The sequence below is a fragment of the Erpetoichthys calabaricus genome, chromosome 8 (genome assembly GCF_900747795.2).
Source record: "Erpetoichthys calabaricus chromosome 8, fErpCal1.3, whole genome shotgun sequence".
NCBI classification, from domain to species: domain Eukaryota; kingdom Metazoa; phylum Chordata; class Cladistia; order Polypteriformes; family Polypteridae; genus Erpetoichthys; species Erpetoichthys calabaricus.
Genome location: NC_041401.2, coordinates 134,400,200 through 134,422,183, shown reverse-complemented (window position 1 = coordinate 134,422,183; position 21,984 = coordinate 134,400,200). Strand labels below are relative to the sequence as shown.

The window sequence follows — 21,984 nt, the reverse complement described above, 5'->3', positions numbered from 1 at the left end:
ACTCTAGCAACTTGTACCACCTCAAATATCTTCTTCCAGTAGACTTTGGGACCATTTCATCATTCTGCAAAGAAAATGGGTGATTTTTTTTCATTCATTTTACCTAAAGACAAAGTTATATGGCTTTATGAAGAAAAGTCTAGGCATTTATGACAAAATTAACTTTATATGGAGGTGGTTGCAGATTTGGTGCTTTACATAAATTACTTAAATAAATTAGTAATGCTATCAGTCTCCTACAGTGATCAACACATAAATTTGTTCTGCTATGGATGAAGTATTTAGTCAAAGCCTCTACAGGACCGTCAATGTTTCAAGGAAACACTAGGCAAGTGATCCAGGTAAGGATTGCTCAATCCTACTTAAATAAAGCACACTGGCCTAATCCAATAATCTGTGTGTGCTTCTTATGGCACAGGCATAGATTTTACATTTCATTACATAGATGTTTGTTTTTACTATAAACTTGGCTTGCAGGTTTCACTGAAACCATGAAGAAGCGCCTTCACACCAACAGGCTACTACAGATTCCTAAAAGACACATCTGTACCACTGCAAACAAAGCCATATCTAGAAGTGAGATGATGGTATAGTAGTTTGTACATTATTCAATAACAGAAACTGATTCAATTTCCATTTTCTAGCACATTAATAACTTCTAATCTCTAAGCCAATCAAGGTACAGTTTCTTTAATATACTGTAATCATTATCAAGTCTCAGGAGTAATCCCTAGTATATGGAGTGTTTAACCAGACTAATATAGCATTAGTCTTGCTGAGGCCAGAGGTATAAGATATGTCTGGAGACAACTATGAGTGAATTTTGCTTAAAACATTTTGTCTAATGTTGCCTTATTAAAAAGCTTAAAGAAATTTTCCTTTAGCTAAGCTCTCCTTCTCAGGGGTGGGGTTTGATTTGTTTTCAAATTTGTTGGGTTATAAATTGATCTGTTTGTATGGAATGATTACAATGAAAATTAATAAAAATATTAAAAAAAAACAAAAAAAAAAAAACTGAGTGGGAACAATTAGATGGTTCACTAAGCATCAAATTTCTAAACCAATCCAACACCTCATGAAAGTGGCAGAAGTACTCTTGTTAACCTGGTCCTATACAGAGTAAGCTTCAATGCTACAATGAACTGTTTACCCCCCCCCCCCCCCCCAAAAAAAAAAACACTCTATTAGACATATAAATGTGTGTTGCATGTTCAGAGAGCATTTTAAAAAAAAGTATAACATGTTGCAAAGGAAGAACCTTTCTGTAACATCAGGCAATGCATTGGCATTCAACAGCATCAATGGATGAAAGTTAATCGTGAATAATAATAACTCTTTGCATTTATATACCGCTTTTCTCACTACTCAAAGCACTCAGCAATTGCAGGTTAAGGGCCTTGCTCAAGGGCCCAACAGAACAGAGTTCCTTTTTGGCATTCACGGGATTCGAACCGGAAACCTTCCGATTGCCAGTGCAGATCCCTAGCTTCAGAGCCACCACTCCGCCTATAGTTGCTGCTGTGTGTGCTCTCTGTTGTTCAGAGTTACAATGATAGCGTAGGAGTTTATGAAAGCTTGAAACAATTGGCACCTGTATTCATAAACATATGAACTGCAGAATATGTATTTGAAGTAAAAGATGTGTCACATTCCGTCAAAAAGACTGCTGTTAAATTAGACGATAATGAAGTGCCACAGGAAAGGCAGATTTCAGTACTCAAAACACCCAGAATCAACAAATCTGCCTAAGGATACAACTAGATGCACAGATAAGGCTGCACAACAACCACCTTTTAACTGCACGACTAAACAAATAACTAAAGAAATTTAACAATGCTCATCTACACTTTATTTGCTGTTCTTATGTCATATAGTGATGCAATAGTTAAAGTAACAAATATATAGTAGCAGGCAGAGGCACTTCTTAATCATGTGGAGCTCAGGTAGCTGCAGAAGTCTATATGTGCGTAGGTCTGTCTGTCTGTCTGTCTTTTCTGGTGCAGCTTTCATTGCAACATGCAAATTAATTTAAAAGATTCAGTTACCTTGTGCTACTGAGATCCTGAATGGATAACAGCAATTTTAGTTTTTCATTTTCCCTCTGTGTCAAGTCTTTTGCTCAGTTTTTTAATCTCTCACTGAAACCCTGGGAGTAGTTTAAAATGCTTGCACTGGAGAAATTGGGGGCTGGTGTTTTAGGAAGAAGCCCTGCGGATGTAGCTTTTGCAGTGCAGGATGTATCCGCTATTAAGTACACACTTTTTAACAGGTTGTCCCCAGACATGTGTTTTCGTTTGAGAATTACATCTAGTCCCGCAAAACTAGTATAGCATAAACTATGACAATACAATCATCTCCATTTCCACGCTTAAATACTATATACTAATTAACAAATATTGACATGATGCAAAACAATCTAGTATTCTGGGTCTGAAGCCTGCCTCTAGTTACTTCTTGTGGAAGATGCAAGTTCTTCCTGTGTCTGTCTGGGTTTTCCTCTGGGTACTTAATGTTTCTTCTCACTTCTCTAAACACATTTAGTTTAGGTTAACTGGAGATTCCAGACTGACCTCATGTGAGTCTGTATGCATGCATGAGTGATCCCTGTAGTGGACTGGTCTCTCTGCCTTGCATTTTCATGACTGGGATAGAATTGGACCCCCATCACCCTAAAATAGATATCCTGGATTAAAGCATGTGTCTTAACAGATCTCAGAGTGTGGTACTCTGCTTGCTAAGGAGTTCATTTCCATGTTTGCTAGAAATAATGAGATTAGAACTGTGGAAAGGTTCTCCTTTCAGTGGCATTATAATACTAAAATTGACTTAGGACTCTTAATTGCAATTGAGAGATGCCAAGGACTTTCCCCAACTGAATTGGCATTTTGCCAATAGTCACCAATAGTCATGCTGTACTAAAATTCATTCATTAACTTAACCTGCTTCATTAAACCTGAGAGATATGAAGAGGTTGAAGCCTATCATGGGAGCATTAAGAACAATGCAATAGCAATGCAGTATCCAACACTGATTGGTGTGCCAGTCAAACAACACAGAATAAATGCATGCCCACACTTTGAGTTTACATTCACTTATAAATCTAACATGCATATCTTTGGAATGTGTGAGGAAAACCAGAGTACCTGAAAAAAATCCATACAGACAAATGAAAAAGATACAAGACTCCACAAAGACAGTGGCTGTGACATGATTTGATCCCTGTCACTTGCAGGTTGTAACACAGCAGTGTTAGACTAGGCCAAAACGGGTTTTGTTCATGAGGATGTTATCTGTTGACATTACCAATATAATGGAATTTTATTTTTTTTCAATGCCCAATCGTTTTTTTATATATTGAATTATGCAGAAAACTGCATATTTAAAAAAACTAAAATTTTCATTTGTCACTTCTCGTGCTTCTCCATCTTGTCTTCACTCTTGTGAAATTCAGAGCACAGTACTTACTTTCTGCTCCTGTATATTCCATACACTGTCCTATGTACTTCATTACATTGTAGTAGTCATATCGTAATGTTAAATGTAAATTTGCACTTAAGTCAAGTCAAGTCAATTTGGGGAGCATGCGAGCCGGATCACCCTCTGGGAAATGCACCAGATGGCTGTAGTGCCATAGCTGACGCTCCCTCACAATGCAGGTAATGTGCCTCATTCGGGACTCCATGAGCAACCGATCATTCGACTCAAAGTCAAACCATTGGTACCCAAGGATTCTCCGAAGAGACATAGTACCAAAGGAGTCCAGACTTCGTCTAAGGTCACTGGATAGTGTCCATGTCTCGCAACCATATAGCAAGACAAGAAGCACCAGGGCTCTAAAGACTTGGACCTTCATCCTTTTGTCTACTGACTTCATAGGAAGAGTCACCTTGTCAGTAACATTCATGTCTCTGGTAAGTAAACCTCTCAACAAGGTCAACACACTCTCCGCAAACAAACACACTGCTGATGGCTGTGCCCAAGAGGTCATTAAATGCCTGGATCTTGGTTTTTATACAGGACACTTGCAAGCCCAGACACTCAGACTCCTCACTCAGTCTCTCGAGCGTCCCGATCAGAGCCTCCATTGACTCCACAAAGATCACAGCATCATCAGCAAAGTCAAGATCCATGAATCTTTCTTCACCAACAGATGCCCCACAGCCGCTGGACCCCACGACCTTGCCCAACACCTAGTCCATACAAGCATTGAACAGAGTAGGAGCAAGAACACACCCCTGACGAACCCCAGCATCAACTGGGAAACAACGCAGAGGTCCGACCTCCACTCTGTACAGCACTTATACTACCAGTGTACAGCCCGGCCATGATATCAAGAAACCTCGAGGGGATCCCGTGAACTCTCAGGATGTCCCACAGGGCAGCTCGATCAACTGAGTCGAACGCTTTGTGAAAATCGACAAAAGCTGCAAAGAAACTCTGATGATATTCATGTTTGTGCTCCATGAGAACCCTCAGTGCCAGGATGCGGTCGATGGTGGACTTCTTAGGCGTAAAGCCAGACTGTTCCGGTCCCTGGTAGGTGAGCAAGTGATCACAGATCCTATTGAGGATTTGTATTTAGAGATAAAATTATTTACCAAACAAACCTACTAAAACCAAATAATGTGTTAGAATGCAGCTTACCCTTCATGTAAAGGTAACTGTGGAAGTATGGCGGCCCGCTTCCGTTAAACATTGATACTCGGCCATTAGAAAACTCTTCATCTGTGTCTATGTAGACATCATTTTCATCGTCACTGTCCATAAACTGAGAATAAAAAAAAAAAAATGAGATCAATGCCAAATGAATTAATCTTCTCTATTAACAGCTGAACCTCTATCACACCTTAATGGTGAATGTAGTAAAAACTATCCAACATGCTAATGTCCACCATTCAAGTCCAAAAAATATTATTGGTAATAATTTGCTTATAACACAAGCAATACATTAGAGACATTACTGCAAATTTGGACCCCTTAGAAATTTGTGAGCCATTCAAGTTCATTAAAACTTGTACGGCACACAGCAGAGAGTGAACAACCCATTCTGGTGAGAAATGGAAGAACTCAAAACTTTTCTACAAAGAAAAACAAAGCCACCATAGGCATATTTTCATTATGAGGATAACTACTTCAAGTTTATCCACTAGCTTTGTAGCCCCAGCATGCGGCCAAATATTATTTTGTATTCTACTTACGGAGTCTGAACTGCCACGATAGGAGTCCAGGCTGTTATATGTGCATGTGGATTTCCTCAGAATGTCTTCATCAGTTAAATGCCCATCTGTGGTACTTGTCGCATCTCCAGAACTGGCCAATGTCTCTTCAAACTCATCTTGATCATAGTCTGACTCCAAGTCAGGAGGAACAGTGTAAATGGGTTCCTCTATATCAGCGAGATTCTCTGACACAGCTTGTTCTACATTTTGCTCCACTGCATTGCTGTCAATTGAGAGATCAGGTACTACTTGATCCACACTGGATGGGAATACCATGGGAGGGTTAACGATTTCAGGCATTTCTTCTTCATCAACTAGTAAAGGTGGAGGAGGAGGAGGGAGATTGGCATAGATATCATCATGTAAATATTGTTCTTCAGTGCTCATATCCTGAGATTTGGGAGGCAAACTCATATCTTCCTCTGCATGGAATCCTTCATCAACTTCCTCTTCAGCCAGGGGTGCAGTAAGCTCAGATGAATCATTTAAGTTTTCCTCACTGGAGAGGGAACGCTCCAAGCCACCAAAGTCTAGAAGCTCTAAAAACTCCTGAGCAACTCGCGAGGCTTCCTTCTCCAGTCGGTTGATTTCTGCATTCCTACGTTGCTCAAGCTCAATCCGAGAGCTCTCACAGAGCAGAGAAACACCCTCATCCTTCTGCTTCTGCAGTCGTTCGATCTCACGCTCCAGCCGTAAGATTTCTTCCATCTGACGGCTTTCTTCTTCGGTTTGTTGGGGACTGGTGCTACTAGTATTAATAATTTCCTGTAAAAGGAAAAAAAGCAACACAAACACGCAGAGTGAGACTTGTGGTTTCTAAAAAACATCTAGTATGAAAGCCCTTGTTTTTTTTTAAATAACCATTCCAGAGTTAAAAATGACTATTGTAATGGGTACCACTTAACTCAAAATAAAATTATTCCAGATTAGCATTGTAACTGGCAAAGATTAATTTTATAGTAACTCTAGAGAATTAAGGAGTTTATTATGTCTATATTAAATCTCTTTCCACATACCTCTAGAACATTGTTTACACTCATTTTAAATTATTTTTAACTTGCAGAAGGTAAGGTCACTGCCACTGGGCTGAAGTCTATGCCTTTGGAGTAAGACTGAGGCCTACTGCTTTGCTTTATGGTCAGATTTACAAAAAACATCATAGACGCAGTATCAATTATGATTGAAAACAAGAGACAAGGTGAGTTTCAGAAATAAAGGCGAACAAGACAGACAAATCCTTAGTTTGAAAGGGTCAAACAATAGTAATACGACTGTCAACTAATACCAAGAGAAATTACAGATCATAAGATTAACTGGGAGAGAGAAGATTGTGAAGTGGTGCCATAGCCCACTGTGCACTCTCCTTATGGTTATACACATCATAATAATAAACATTATCTTTCATTAATTAAAAAAAATAATCATCACTATGGTCTCAATGTAGATCTGCAATCTAAGCAAGCATAGGGCTAAGACCAATTCAGTGGTTACAATGTTAAACTTACCTCTTTGGAAATTAACTCAAGTTTCTTATGATCCAATTGTCTGGGGAGTGAGTAATAAAAAAACAAACAAAAAATATATTATATTTCTTCTTCAGGGTTTACTAAAACATTTATCTAATGTAGCACTGTAGTAGTACAGTAGTACAAAATATCACTTAACCTTTTCTTCAGGGTTTGCTAAAAACATTTCTCTAATGCTTCAAAATGTCTACCAAGATTCACATTACAAATGTGAAGAAAGTAAAAACATGCTGATTAAAAAATTAAACAGTGTAAAGAAATCGGCCAGCTGTTTCCTAGTTGTGTGACAGCCCAGCAATCTTGGAAAGGTCAGGGCCGAACATACGCAGTAAAATGATAACTTACATCTGCAGATTCGTTGACAGCTGCCAACATTCAAGTCAACAGTTCACGTTAATTACTACCTGTACCTTAAATAAAGATAAATTACAATCTGATAAATGCCAAGAAACTAATAAAGTTATCAGCATTGTTTAAGAAAGTACAAAGAGAAAAGGAAGACATTGCTGCCACATTGCTATAATAACAGACTCTTTTCACAATGGTTACCCATTTAGCAGCAGGTCAGCACAAGTCAGAACTGAATGAGTTTCTTTGACAAGGTTAAACAATTTGATGTCTTGTAGGGTAGTAACTTGCACTGGCAAGGCATATAATCACTTCTGAGAGAAAATTGTTCTTATTTTGTTTGTTGACTAATTGAGGTTCATTTGATGTTAGTCACAAATATTTTAAACAATTGAGACTGTTTCAAGAAAAAAGCAAGTGTCACTTGAATGAAGAACCCAGGAAGTACGTATTATAGCCAGGAAGTACTGTTCTGTGTTTTAGCCATAAACTAAACTTCTGCTGTTTAGCCATAAACTAGACAAAGTAACCTCATACAGGAAATTCTTAAAATGTTATCACCTAGCTATCTTTTAAAAGTGCTTTGCTTTCTTAATCTTGCACACAAATAAAGTACAATACAGAGGAGCCAAAGATTTGTGAATCTTCGTGGCACCAGACTATTAAGGGACCTTTTGAAAATACCTCTGAAGACACTGCAGCATTGGTGGACAGTCCCAGTCTTTCTGCAGTTCAGTTATACCTTGAGTGTGCAAGTATGAATACTCTAGGGCTGAATCTTTTTGCTATCATCAACAAAGAATTCTTGTACTTTACATCTACATTTAACAGAACACATCAAAGATTCGCATTCTCCCAATGGATTTTGCTTAAGTTGCCTTGGCAGTCGCATTTGTGAATGCACAATTTCACAACAATATTTTGAGTGTCAAGTATATGAAGGGAGATGCCAGTCTATTGCAAGGGCATGGTGTTTCCAAGTGAGTCAGTTTAGCATCATAAATTTAACATCCATGTTTGAAAACCTTGAGGGAAGATGAAGAGAGTAAGCAAACTCCACACAATATTTGAATGGGGGTAGACATACAGTGGTGTGAAAAACTATTTGCCCCCTTCCTGATTTCTTATTCTTTTGCATGTTTGTCACACAAAATGTTTCTGATCATCAAACACATTTAACCATTAGTCAAATATAACACAAGTAAACACAAAATGCAGTTTGTAAATGGTGGTTTTTATTATTTAGGGAGAAAAAAAAATCCAAACCTACATGGCCCTGTGTGAAAAAGTAATTGCCCCCTGAACCTAATAACTGGTTGGGCCACCCTTAGCAGCAATAACTTGAATCAAGCGTTTGTGATAACTTGCAATGAGTCTTTTACAGCGCTCTGGAGGAATTTTGGCCCACTCATCTTTGCAAAATTGTTGTAATTCAGCTTTATTTGAGGGTTTTCTAGCATGAACCGCCTTTTTAAGGTCATGCCATAGCATCTCAATTGGATTCAGGTCAGGACTTTGACTAGGCCACTCCAAAGTCTTCATTTTGTTTTTCTTCAGCCATTCAGAGGTGGATTTGCTGGTGTGTTTTGGGTCATTGTCCTGTTGCAGCACCCAAGATCGCTTCAGCTTGAGTTGACGAACAGATGGCCGGACATTCTCCTTCAGGATTTTTTGGTAGACAGTAGAATTCATGGTTCCATCTATCACAGCAAGCCTTCCAGGTCCTGAAGCAGCAAAACAACCCCAGACCATCACACTACCACCACCATATTTTACTGTTGGTATGATGTTCTTTTTCTGAAATGCTGTGTTCCTTTTACGCCAGATGTAACGGGACATTTGCCTTCCAAAAAGTTCAACTTTTGACTCATCAGTCCACAAGGTATTTTCCCAAAAGTCTTGGCAATCATTGAGATGTTTCTTAGCAAAATTGAGACGAGCCCTAATGTTCTTTTTGCTTAACAGTGGTTTGCGTCTTGGAAATCTGCCATGCAGGCCGTTTTTGCCCAGTCTCTTTCTTATGGTGGAGTCGTGAACACTGACCTTAATTGAGGCAAGTGAGGCCTGCAGTTCTTTAGACGTTGTCCTGGGGTCTTTTGTGACCTCTCGGATGAGTCATCTCTGCGCTCTTGGGGTAATTTTGGTCGGCCGGCCACTCCTGGGAAGGTTCACCACTGTTCCATGTTTTTGCCATTTGTGGATAATGGCTCTCACTGTGGTTCGCTGGAGTCCCAAAGCTTTAGAAATGGCTTTATAACCTTTACCAGACTGATAGATCTCAATTACTTCTGTTCTCATTTGTTCCTGAATTTCTTTGGATCTTGGCATGATGTCTAGCTTTTGAGGTGCTTTTGGTCTACTTCTCTGTGTCAGGCAGCTCCTATTTAAGTGATTTCTTGATTGAAACAGGTGTGGCAGTAATCAGGCTTGTGGGTGGCTACGGAAATTGAACTCAGGTGTGATACACCACAGTTAGGTTATTTTTTAACAAGGGGGCAATTACTTTTTCACACAGGGCCATGTAGGTTTGGTTTTTTTTTCTCCCTAAATAATAAACACCATCATTTAAAAACTGCATTTTGTGTTTACTTGTGTTATATTTGACTAATGGTTAAATGTGTTTGATGATCAGAAACATTTTGTGTGACAAACATGCAAAAGAATAAGAAATCAGGAAGGGGGCAAATAGTTTTTCATACCACTGTATATATTAAAATACACTTTGTCCAAGATAACTGACCAACATATATAATTATATATTTTATACATTGTGTTGAGCATATCTTGACTCCTTTCCCTAGAATCAACTAAAATATTTCAATATAAAGTGATTTAATTCTGTAAAGTGACTCTGCAATCAAACAGCAATTTATTAATATTATGGAGTTGCGATGGAGTAGAGTGGCTGAAACAAGGGACCTTGGGGATGGAATGTTAGTGAAAAGCTCAGCTACTACATTTTGGGCTAACTGCAGCCTCTGAGTTACTGGATACAGACAAGACTGAGCTGACCACTACCATAGTTTAAATGAAGTGATGTAAAATAACACAGATTTAGACCTGTTGCATCAACAAATGGGGAAAAAAAATAAAGTCATACAACTACTTCTTAATTATTTTAAAGGAGCTCATAGCCCATTATTAAATATTACTTAGTCTGAACACCAAAAAAAATGAAAAACAAAAAACAAAAAGATTGTCCCACAGATTTCACAGATTACCTTTTTTCCTCTTCTTCTTTTATCCTAGTTTTCTCCTCTTCCTTCCTCCTAAGTTCTTCCTCTTTGATTCTTAACTCCTCTTCCTCCTTCCTCTTCAGTTCCTCCTCTTCTTCTTCCTGAAGCCTCTTCTGCTCCTCCTCCTCCCGCCGTCTACGCTCTTCTTCCTCTTTCTTTATCCTCTCCTCCTCTTCCCTCTTGTGCTTCTCCTCTTTCAGATGTCGATACAAGCAACAAGCCAACCGGCCCCGCCAGTGCTTCTGGAATACTAAGGCAGACGATCGTATGCGCAGAAAACCTTTCCGCCAGAAGTAGCTGCGGTAGTTTTTCTGGATTGTTACAACACTTGCCAGGACTTTCAGGTAGTGTTTCCTGCCAATTCCAAAGAAAAAGTATTAATCAGCCCAATTTCTTTGGTTTCAGGAAATCATATTCAAAGTAAGAATACCAGATGGGTTTGACCGCAAAAAACCCACGCGCATCTGGGTCTCACGGAGTGGTTGTTTGTGGAATGTCTTATATGCCAGCATCTGGAAAGCATTTCTCAAGAACCAATGCAGATGGAGATAATACAAATGCCAAGGCAATCACAACCCTTTTAAATATTAAGGCAGAGTCTGTGTAGCTTTAAGCTTAGAGCATTCTAACAGGAAGGGGTTTCAAACATTCAAACTGGTCATTAAAATTAAAAATAAGCTAAAGCATTGGAGTTCAAGGTAGACCTGTTTGTCATTTTGGAAACAGCCTTACAGAATTCAAAATATGTGGTCTGAGAAGCAGTTTTCCCTAATCCATTTTCTATACCTACTATATGTACCTCAAGTCAAGATCAGTTTATTGTAATGTGTAAACAGTATATACCATAAAAGTCTTCCTTGCATGTCTCATCAGACCAGTTAACAAAAATACTACTATACAATAAAATAAAAATAAGAGATTGCTTGTGCCAGAAGGTACCGTGAAAGCCTTTGCCACTAGCAAGGAATTAACCATGAATGGGGCACCAGCCCACATCAGGGCCCTTAGATCATACGGGACCAATTTGGTGTTGCCAACTAATCACCATGTATTTGGTATGTAGGATTAAGATTGATGCAGACACCACACAAGCAGTGACCAGGCCACAATTGAAATCCAAACTCCTTAAGCTATGAGGTAGCAATGAAATTTATCAACGGATGGCTAAGATATTGTGCACATGAAACAAAAAGTCTGTCCATCCATTATTTAACCTGACTTATACAATTTTGGGTCATAGGGGTCAGAGGCAGGGTGTAACATAGAGCTAACCCTCAATGGTGCACCAGTTCATTGCAATGCAACCCTTGAGCAAACAGTCATTGTTTGTTCACATTTAATACACTACACTGCCAGGGTGATTCATACTTTTGAATTTTAGAATGTGATAATTGTATTTTAAGCTAAGGGTAAATGAGGGGCTGATTGATTGAAAGGGAAAATTAAAACAAGAACAATAATTTATTTTTTATAGCTTTAACAGGCCCTGTTTTGTGACAGCCCCCCCTGCTCCGACTCCCAAAGACGACAAGAAAAAACTCGCAAAACACACCTTTGTAGGGGAAAAAAAGGAAGAAATCTTGGAAAAGGCAATTCAGAGTGAGACTGCTTTCCAAGTAGGCTGGGCGTACAACTGGTATCAAAAATGGGGTAAATGCAATACACAAAGCACAACAGAAAAAAAATACAAAAGGAGTCTGTCCAACATTTAGAAGACTAGTGCATTTGCAGCTTTAAAGAACCTGTTGCATAAGGTCCTGTTTTATACTGTTAACATGCAGCTCCAATGTTCATGATCTGCCCTGATAGATTTTAGCATAATACATTAGTGCTACTTGTCAGATATTAAGGGCCATACAAAACATCCATGTAGTTGCTAATCTCTTTAATGCTTTGAAGCATCATGCATACTGTGTATTATATGAGAAAGCTACATTATCAAGAGACAGGGACTCCTGTTTTCTGACTCTGCACCCTTACCAGTCAATGAGGACGTCTACCTTTGAGCCTGCCATCTGCCTTTTTTTAAATCTAAGTGGGAAACAAAGTTTTGTTTTGCCACTTACACAGCCTATTAGTTAATAGGTAAGGCAATGAAGCCTGCACCTTTAAAGCCAAATGCGTTTAAAATGAAATTAACTGCTTTTAGTGAATGCTGTTCTACTGCCAGCTTGTTCAGTTCCTCCCCAAGTGCCCACCCATACTTTAAGACTGAATCTGTAAGCCTCTGTTTCTAGGTACACCTCTGCTGGTGCTAGGGTCCATGAGTCAGTCTTTGGCCTGTATTTTGGTTCATGAAGAACCAGCTAAGACACCCTGATTGCTTTGCAACAGTTCTGCTTGTTAATTCATCCATTTAATTGACACATTTGCCTGCTGATGTCATAATGCATCTTTGTTTTTGCATCAATCTCTGTGTTTAGTTTGTACATTTCAGTATTAGTATATCTATAACACCATTCACAGCTGTGTGCTCACGTGTCTAAATGCACAGCACACAGCTTTAAATAAGAAATAAAAAACTGGCTACTGGACCCAGGAAGCTTTTATGTTGTATGCATGACACTCTTAAAACACCTTATTTTAAAAATAATTCTGGCTTGTTTCATCAGGTTGAGTAAGTAAAATTATATTAGGGTTTACAGATATTAAATGCGATAGAAAAGAAAAAAAAGTGCAGTGCATCTTTTTACAGTTTTTTTATGAAAGTAACCAACCAAACCTAATACAGAATATCAGTACTCCACGTGATATTGAAGACAATGCCACACTATTTTACGGAAATTTTTTAGTAAAGACTAAGGATGTACTCACACTAGGCATGTTTGATCTGTACCGTGCCCAAGCGTGATTGTCCCCCCCTTCCCTACTCCTCCAGTGGCCTGCACTCACACTGTGCTTAGCGTTCTGGGCTTTCGTCATGACCATGCAACTTTGTGTAAAGCCAAAACAAGATCTAAGTGACAGCATGCATGTCAAAATGATTTTACTTATTTTGTGATTGTTTTGGAGACTGTAAGGCAGATAACACTCTACCCTCTTACAGATTTATTGAGCATGTTGCCTAGCATTTTGCTGTTAATCATGCTGCATGTACAAGAAGATTTTTACAGAGACAAATGATGTTAAGGGAGGAATTTACAGCTTTTCTTGCCAACTACGATTCACATTCACGTGTAAGAAGAGAATAAAAATCTGTTCTTAACTTAAAATGGTATTGAATGAAATGGGAATTGCACTGACTTGTCATATCATTGATGTCATGTCTGTTTTTCATGCTCAGGCACATTTAGCAATCACACTCTTCCCAAATGAGGCGGCACGGTGACGCAGTGGTAGCGCTACTGCCACGCAGTAAGGAGACCTGGGTTTGCTTCCCGACTCCTTCCTGCATGGAGTTTGCGTGTTCTCCCTGTGTCTGCGTGGGTTTCCACCGGGTGCTCCGATTTCCTCTCTCAGTCCAAAGACATGCAGGTTAGGTGCATTGGTGATCCTAAATTGTCCCTAGTGTGTGCGTGGTGTGTGTGTGTGCCCTGTGGTGGGCTGGCGCCCTGCCCGGGGTTTGCTCCTACCTTGCGCCCTGTGCTGGCTGGGATTGGCTCCAGCAGACCCCCGTGACCCTCTGTTAGGATATATCGGGTTGGACAATGACTGACTGACTCTTACCAAATGCTACTGAACAGTGCTCGGACCCACCTCTTGTAAGTGGGCCAGGGCATAGTATGTTTGGCCTGGCATAGAGCGATCACACAAGTCAAACAAACTAGACTTTACAGGGTTACACATGGACAAATGTGCTTGGGCACGGAATGGATTGCCAGTGGAAGTACACCCTAACACAATAATCATCTACTGTACATTGTATAAGACAGTAAGAGGAAATCCATAGGAAATTTTTGGCTCAGATGACAAATTTAGGGGACATGGGTTGAATATTTTGAACTTTGGGCAATTCAGTTTCCCTCATAAACACTTTTAACTGTGTTTCTTTAAAATTAACGACTTTTTCATTGTATTAAATTTCAAATATGCTGTCTCCATGGCATTAAGATTCTATACATCTGAACTTCATTCTATTACTTTCAAGGAAAAGGGTAGACAGAAAAGTGAAGAATTCTGCAGAGCTAAGACACTTTGAGTGGTCTACCTTCTATTATTAGTATAACAACTCACTTAAATCAAGTTCAGGTACTAAATTTAATCATAAGGCAGTTTGGAGTTTGAATCTTTGTTTTCTTTTCAAAAAGGTATTCAATTTTGGTATATAACTGCTTCACTTTAATGGCAAGTTATACGCCGATTGTTTTGACTATATGCTTATTAATATCATTATCAGTGGAGGGAAACACTAAAATGTCTATTTCAACCTAACTGAACAGAAATTCATATAACTGAACGATAATAAAAGCATATTCAACGGCAAGTGACAATGGCTCAGATTCTCAGATTATCCTGTTTAATGATGTTCACTGACCCCTGCAGAAAATCTATCAATCATCCTTCAACTTTTGAAGTTGCTGATTTAGTTCAGGATTGTAGCAAAGGGGCAATTCTAGAATATTTTTGACCCCACCCATTACCAAATATTAATCTACAATATAAGAAATTTTCTCACAAAACAGTGAGAACTTTTGAGGCTGTATGTTATGTAAAATGGATTAATGGGCAGCTCTAAAATGGCCCAGCATGAGTGGGCATGGGAGAGAGTGTGAGTGTACCCTACAATAGACTGCCATTCTGTCCTGGATCATTTCCCACAGTGGATAAGCAAGTTAGAAAATGCAAAGATGAATTAAATGTAAAAGTGTATGCATAAAAAACACAAACAGAAATAGCTGGTTCTTTTAATGAAACATATATGCAAATTCCATTTGTGGAAGTGTACAGCATTTCCTGTATGGTATACACACAAAAACTATGCAATAAAACTTTACTTATATGCATTACTTGAATTCAGATAAATGATTTATGTACCTCTTATTCATTTTTAATGGTTTATCTTTCAAGTTCAAGTTTTATGGCCCCTCAGTAAAATCTCCTTGAAGCTTAGGAGTTGTTATTGCTTTGGACTGCTTTAATCCTGACTCGTGCTCCATCAAGGGAGCCTTCTGCCTTGTACTCAATGCTGCCAAAATAGGCTTTGGCTTCCACTGGTCCCCTAACCAGACAAGGAGGTCAGAAAACATGAAGGATGAATGAATAGATGGATGGATAGTTCACTGTCCTAAAAATTTCTGGGAATTTTAAATGAGATCAATACTGTATGGCAACTATTTAAACAAAATTGTTGGGTTTCTCTGGTTGTAGATAATATTAGATATTTGTTTGTTGGACAGATTTTTAATGAAAATGAAAGCACATTTGTTATTTATACAGCCAACTATGTACAGTGTGAATACGTAATGGACCTTTTATTACTCTTCATAAAAGTAGTCTTTGTCTAAGGAGATATAGTATAAAAAGCACTGTTCTTCTTTACAAATGCCACTTTTCTCTTCATATTACTCAATACAAATCATATTTAATCACGTAAAAAACTTTAAGCTACAGTGATTTAATGCAGTCAAATCATTGCCTATGAAAATCAAAACTCAGTTTAAACTGAATGGTTTTTGTTTCAGATAACATATATGTTATAATTATACATTAATAAGTAAATCACCACAAAATACAGCATTGCAGATCCTTGCATGACTTTTATAGCTCTACAGATAAATGCTTATCATTACCTGAAAGCTATACAATGATAGGCAGAGATTGGCTTGATAAAGTCAGCCTAACACTTGCCCTTCAGAAACTGTAACACAAAGAGCAGACTTGAACAGCGGCAATTTAGCTGGCAGTGCAATCAGCTTATATGGATATGTATTATACAGTACTATGCATCAATGCACGTACTGTTTTTAGCCTAACTAAAGTGGACTTAGTGAAATGGGCAGATAGAAACCCACCATCAAAGTACATCTATGTGGTCATCAACTTGTCATAAAAACACAAATAATAATTCAGTTTGTCTGCATTCAATAGCATATCACTGACAACCCTTGTGTTCTGAGCTTGTGAAGGATATTCATCTCGACAGTATTAATTCTCCCTAATAATGTGAGATGGAGGGTAGACTATCTGTTCATATTGTGCAATTTTTAGCAAAATTTTACTGAAAAAGATCTCGATATTTACTTGTGATGTTTACCCCTAGGTATTTACCGTATATACTCGAATATAAGCCGAGTTTTTCTGCACCCAAAATGTGCTGAAAAACATCACCCTCGGCTTATATTCGAGTCAGGTCCCGCTGCCCCCGCCAACCTGACAGAAAGCTGGAGTATACAGTATGTGTTCAGAGACGTCTCTGAACGTACAAAATCAGGTTACGACCAAAAAGTTCGCCAAACTTTTGCATCTGTTCAGGACCACACACTCGGTATACAAACAAGCCAGTTTCCCTTTCGGTTTGTGCGTGCCGATGATTTCCACACGTGTTCAGTCTCTTCCTGTGCATTCCCTGTGCAGCGAGTGAGAGAGACACACACACACGTAAGAGAGAGAGAGAGAGAGAGAGACCATAGTTTTTGTTGACCCCCTTCGCCACTTACAGAGCTAGTTTACGGTTTTTCTTTGAAATAAATACTCAAAAACATTTAACCTACTGATGCCTCAATTAATGTACTGTAATTTTATTGGTATTTATTTTGATTATTGAAACTTACCAGTAGCTGCTGCATTTCCTCCCCCACACTATCCGACTCTTCAATACCACCCCGGGTAAACGTTAACATTATTCACAGTTATTGTCTGTCTGTATACCTGCATTGTTATCACTCTTTAATTTAATATTTTCTTTATTAGTATGCTGCTGCTGGAGTATGTGAATTTCCCCTTGGGATTAACAAAGTATGTATCTATCTATCTACCTCCCACCCTAGGCTTATACTCGAGTCAATAAGTTTTTCCAGTTTTTGTAGGTAAAATTAGGTACCTCTGCTTATATTCGGGTCAGCTTATACTCGAGTATATACGGTAAACTGATCTGCTAAAATAAATGGGAAGGTGTCATGTCTAATATTGTGTGCTAGATAGTTCACTAGAAAAAGTACATTTTTATTCAGAATGATTTTGAATCCAGATATCTTTTGAAATTCTGCTAGTGCATTGAGAACTGCAGGTATGGAAGTTTGTGGGTCTGATATATACAATACTATATCATCTGCATATAGTGATATTATTGGTTCTAGTCCTTCTCTGGTAATACCCTTTATCTCTGATACATTTTGAAAGTGAATGGCTAATGGCTCAATTGTCATTGCAAAGAGCAATGGTGATAGGGGGCATTCTTGTCGAGTACCAGGTTCTAGTTTGAAATAATATTGTTAATATAAACAGAGGCTTCTGGACTGGCATAAAGAAGTTTGATCCATGCACATATGTTTGGGCAAAACCAAATTTGTGTAATATGGTGAGTAGATAGTCCCATTCAACCACATCAAATACTTTTTATGAGTCCAATGATAAGATCATCTCTGATGTGTTAGGTTCTAATCTTCGATGTTTGTTTAATATAATATACTCGTCCATAAAATCTAAGTGTCTGTCTTTAATAAATTCTGTGTGGTCTTGTGATATTACAGAAGAAACACTTTCTCAATCCTTCTATCTAGAACTTTGGAGAGAATCTTAACATCATTATTTAGAAGTGAAACTGGTATGCATGATGCACATTATAATAAGTCCTTATTTTTCTTTGGGAAGACAGTAATTAATGCTTAGCGAAAAGTTTGATGTAGAATTTTGTTGTGTCTAGCTTCTATAAATGTTGCTAATAGTAGTGGAGCTAATTTATTTGAAACTTTTTTTTTTGTAAAATTCCACTGGGTGCTCATCAGGGCTTGTTGCTTTCCCCACACTGGAGTAGGTTTATAGCATCCAGGAGTTCTGAGTGTGTCAGAAGTTTGTCCATGTCCTTTGCACTGCAAGTATCTAGCTGTGGAATTTGTAATGCATCAAAAAACTCATTAGATTGTGTCTTATCTTCTTTAAACTGAGTACAATATAATGACTTATAGTACTCTCTAAATGTGGGTCAAAGATTATATCTCCATCTGTGTTGGTAATTTCTGTTACTGTATTGCGAACCTCCTGCTTGTGGATTTCTTGATCCAAGATCTTATTAGCCTTTTCTCTGTGTGCTTGGTGCGGTAATGTGTTATCAGCATATGCTCTGAACCTTTCTCTATCTCTCTCATAGTAATGATGAAGTTTAATAATGAGTTGTTCGGTTTCTTTTGTTGTCAAAAGGTTAAATTCTGATTGCAAAATCTGTTTGTTCCTATAACATGCCTCATTTGGAGACCGGGCATATTCTTGATTTATTCTGGTCATTTCTCTAATTAACTCTGCCACCTTCTTGGTTTCCAGTTTATTTTTGTGGGAAAGATATGAAATAATCTGCCCTCTTAAAAAGCTTTTAGTACTTCCGATAATATTCCTGCAGGGGCCTCTGAAGATGCATTTGTCAGTTTGTTCAGAGATTAGTTCTGTACAGTTCTCATCAGCTAATGACAGGGGCTTAAGACGCCAGCTACATGATGACTGTGTAGGGCCATAGTGATTTAAGTTCTGTGATCAGAGGGGCATGGTCAGAGATAACAATAGCATCATACTCGCAAGATTTGATAGTGGGCAATAAATTATCTATAAAGAAATAATCAATTACTGAGTAACTGATGTACAGATGAGAAGGTGGAATATTCTCTTGAGTTTGGATTTAAAAATCTCCATGGTTCCAAGTTATAATCCATTGCAAAGTGTGTGATTATTTCTGCAGTGTTAGATGTTATCACCTCTGTAGTTGAAGAGCTATCCAGGTCTGGATTTAAAACACAGTTAAAGTCTCTGGTCATTATAATATTATGAGTGTTCACATTAGGAATAGATGCAAATACATTTTGGATGAAATCTCTATCATCCACATTAGGTGTGTAGATATTTATCAAAATTACTTTAGATTTAAATAACTTACCATGACACATCGCCCTTCAGGATCAGGGGCTATGTCTGATTCTACAAATGACATGGTTTTTTGTATTAAGATTCTGACACCTCTACTGTAATTTTCCTTCTATAGCTGGAGTGAAAAATTTGGACAATCCAACCTCTTTGCAGCCAAAAGTGGTCCTTACTTATTAAGTGAGTGTCCTGTAAAAAATCTATTTGGCATTTAAATCTGAGGTGAGAAAATACTTTTTTTTCTTTAGATTGTGATTGAGACCTTTGCCATTCCAGCTCACAAAGTCCACTGTTTGGTCAGAGAGACACTGCTTCTGAACATTTGAGGACATTTTGTAAACTTAAGTACAGATAGTACGTTATTTCATACAATAGCTTTAACCTTGATCTCATACTGGCGGCAGGTATTTTGGTTACAGACCTTATTATTTTGGCACTTATAGTTGTCGGGGTAGAAAGGATAAATAAGAAGCAACTTTCTCCCCTCCTCCCCCCAATTTTGCCTTCCCAAATAAGGCTAAACTACACTTCGCAAAGTCCCAGTCCTCCGACATGCCAAGAGACAGGGCACGTCCAGAACAAAACAAACCCCCAGCAGTGTAGTACCCATCCATCCATCCATCCATTATCCAACCTGCTATATCCTAACACAGGGTCACGGGGGTCTGCTGGAGCCAATCTCAAACAACACAGGGCGCAAGGTAGGAACAAACCCCTGGCAGGGCGCCAGCCCATCACAGACCAGTGGAGAAGATTAAAATTGTGATATCTTATGATAGTACAATCCAGATGCAATAAACCTAGGATACAATGTTAAGTAGTCCCTTTAAAGTTTGAGATAACTTATGATAGTAAGTTAGTTAGTTCCGGCGCCGCCGAGAGTGGCAGCCTTTTCAGCAGCTCCGTGTATGACTGTATATGTATGTGTACTTTTCTACTTTTATTTTTCTATTTTTATTTATTGATCACTCCTATCACTTTATTTTATGTGGATTCGTTCCCTGGACACACTTACTTTTACAACGTGGGCATGGATTTTTACACGCCGAGACTCGTCTATTCAAGTACTCAACTTCGAGCGCTGAGAACAAATGCCAGTACCAGTGTGGTTCCCTATTTACCCGACGAGGTAAGAAGAAGGCGGTATCGTGGCAGCAGAGCCGGCACTAAGCTAAAAATGAAGCGGCTTGCGAGAAAGTGACGTTTTAAGCCTTCGGTGCCTTCTGTGATTCTGGGAAATGTGAACTCAATCTCAAATAAGATCGACGAACTGGCTGAGCTGGTGAAAAATGTCAGAACCTACAGAGAATGCAGTTTGTTGTGCTTTTGTGAAACGTGGCTAACTACCACCATCCCAGATGCTAACATGGAGCTACCCGGGTTTAGCACAGTAAGAGCGGACAGAGATGCAAGTACCTGTCAGAAACACAAAGGAGGAGGATTCGCTCTCTATGTTAATACACGGTGGTGTAACTCTGGACATGTTAACATCAAAGTCTCCACTTGCTGCAGGGACATCGAACTGTTGGCCGTAAGTTTGCTTCCCTATTACTTGTCCAGAGCGCCACCCCGCTGCCTGCGCTTGGGAAAGCAGATCATAACCTGGTTCTGCTTCAGCCTCACTACAAACCAAAAGTGACGGTCCTACCTGCAACCACACGATCATTCAGGAAGTGGACCCCGGAGGCATAGAAGGCTCTGAGAGAATGTTTTGGAACTACAGAGTGGGATTTCCTGCAGGGATCACATAGTGAGAACATTGAGGAAGTTGTTGACTGCAGTACTGACTACATCAATTTCTGTATGGACATTGTAGTTCCAGTAAGAACTGTAGGTAGGTGGGTAGGTAGGTAGGTAGATAGGTAATAATAATTCATTACATTTATATAGCGCTTTTCTCAGTACTCAAAGCGCTATCCACACAGGTAGGTAGGTAGGTAGGTAGGTAGGTAGGTAGGTAGGTAGGTAGGTAGGTAGGTAGGTAGGTAGGTAGGTAGGTAGGTAGGTAGGTAGGTAGGTAGGTAGGTAGGTAGATAGATAGATAGATAGATAGATAGATAGATAGATAGATAGATAGATAGATAGATAGATAGATAGATAGATAGATAGATAGATAGATAGATAGATAGATAGATAGATAGATAGATAGATAGATAGATAGATAGATAGATAGATAGATAGATAGATAGATAGATAGATAGATAGATAGATAGATAGATAGATAGATAGATAGATAGATAGATAGATAGATAGATAGATAGATAGATAGATAGATATAGATAGACTTTATTAATCCCAAGGGGATTATGCTAACAACAAGCCATGGACTACAAGTGACATCAAGGGCCTTTTGAACCAGAAGAAAAGGGCTTTCAAAGGCGGTGATCAGCATGAGCTCAAGCGCGTGCAGAAGGAACTCTGAGTCCAGCTCAGGGCGGCAAAGGAGCAGTACAGGAGAAAGCTGGGGCAGAAGTTGCAGAATAACAGCATGAAGGAAGTGTGGGATGGGATGAAGATCATCACTGGCTGCAGCTCGAAGTGGGGTACCACCATCGAGAGAGACGTGAAGAGAACAAACCAAATGAACAACTTCTTTAACAGGTTTGACCACCCTAACCCACTCTCACTCTCACCTCGGAGTACTCCACT

The 21,984-nt window shown here is 38.9% G+C and overlaps 1 protein-coding gene across 1 annotated transcript in view; it reads right to left on the bottom strand.

Annotated features, from left to right (window-relative positions):
* LOC114656608 (unconventional myosin-X-like) overlaps positions 1-21,984 on the bottom strand; it is a 441,287-nt gene that overhangs the window by 87,999 nt on the left and 331,304 nt on the right. The window contains exons 23-26 of the mRNA XM_051931412.1: positions 10,315-10,683; positions 6,725-6,764; positions 5,199-5,984; positions 4,645-4,768 (exon numbers count right to left, since the gene is read on the bottom strand). Coding sequence (XP_051787372.1) covers positions 4,645-4,768; positions 5,199-5,984; positions 6,725-6,764; positions 10,315-10,683 — 1,319 coding nt within the window. The remainder of the gene's footprint in view (positions 1-4,644; positions 4,769-5,198; positions 5,985-6,724; positions 6,765-10,314; positions 10,684-21,984) is intronic.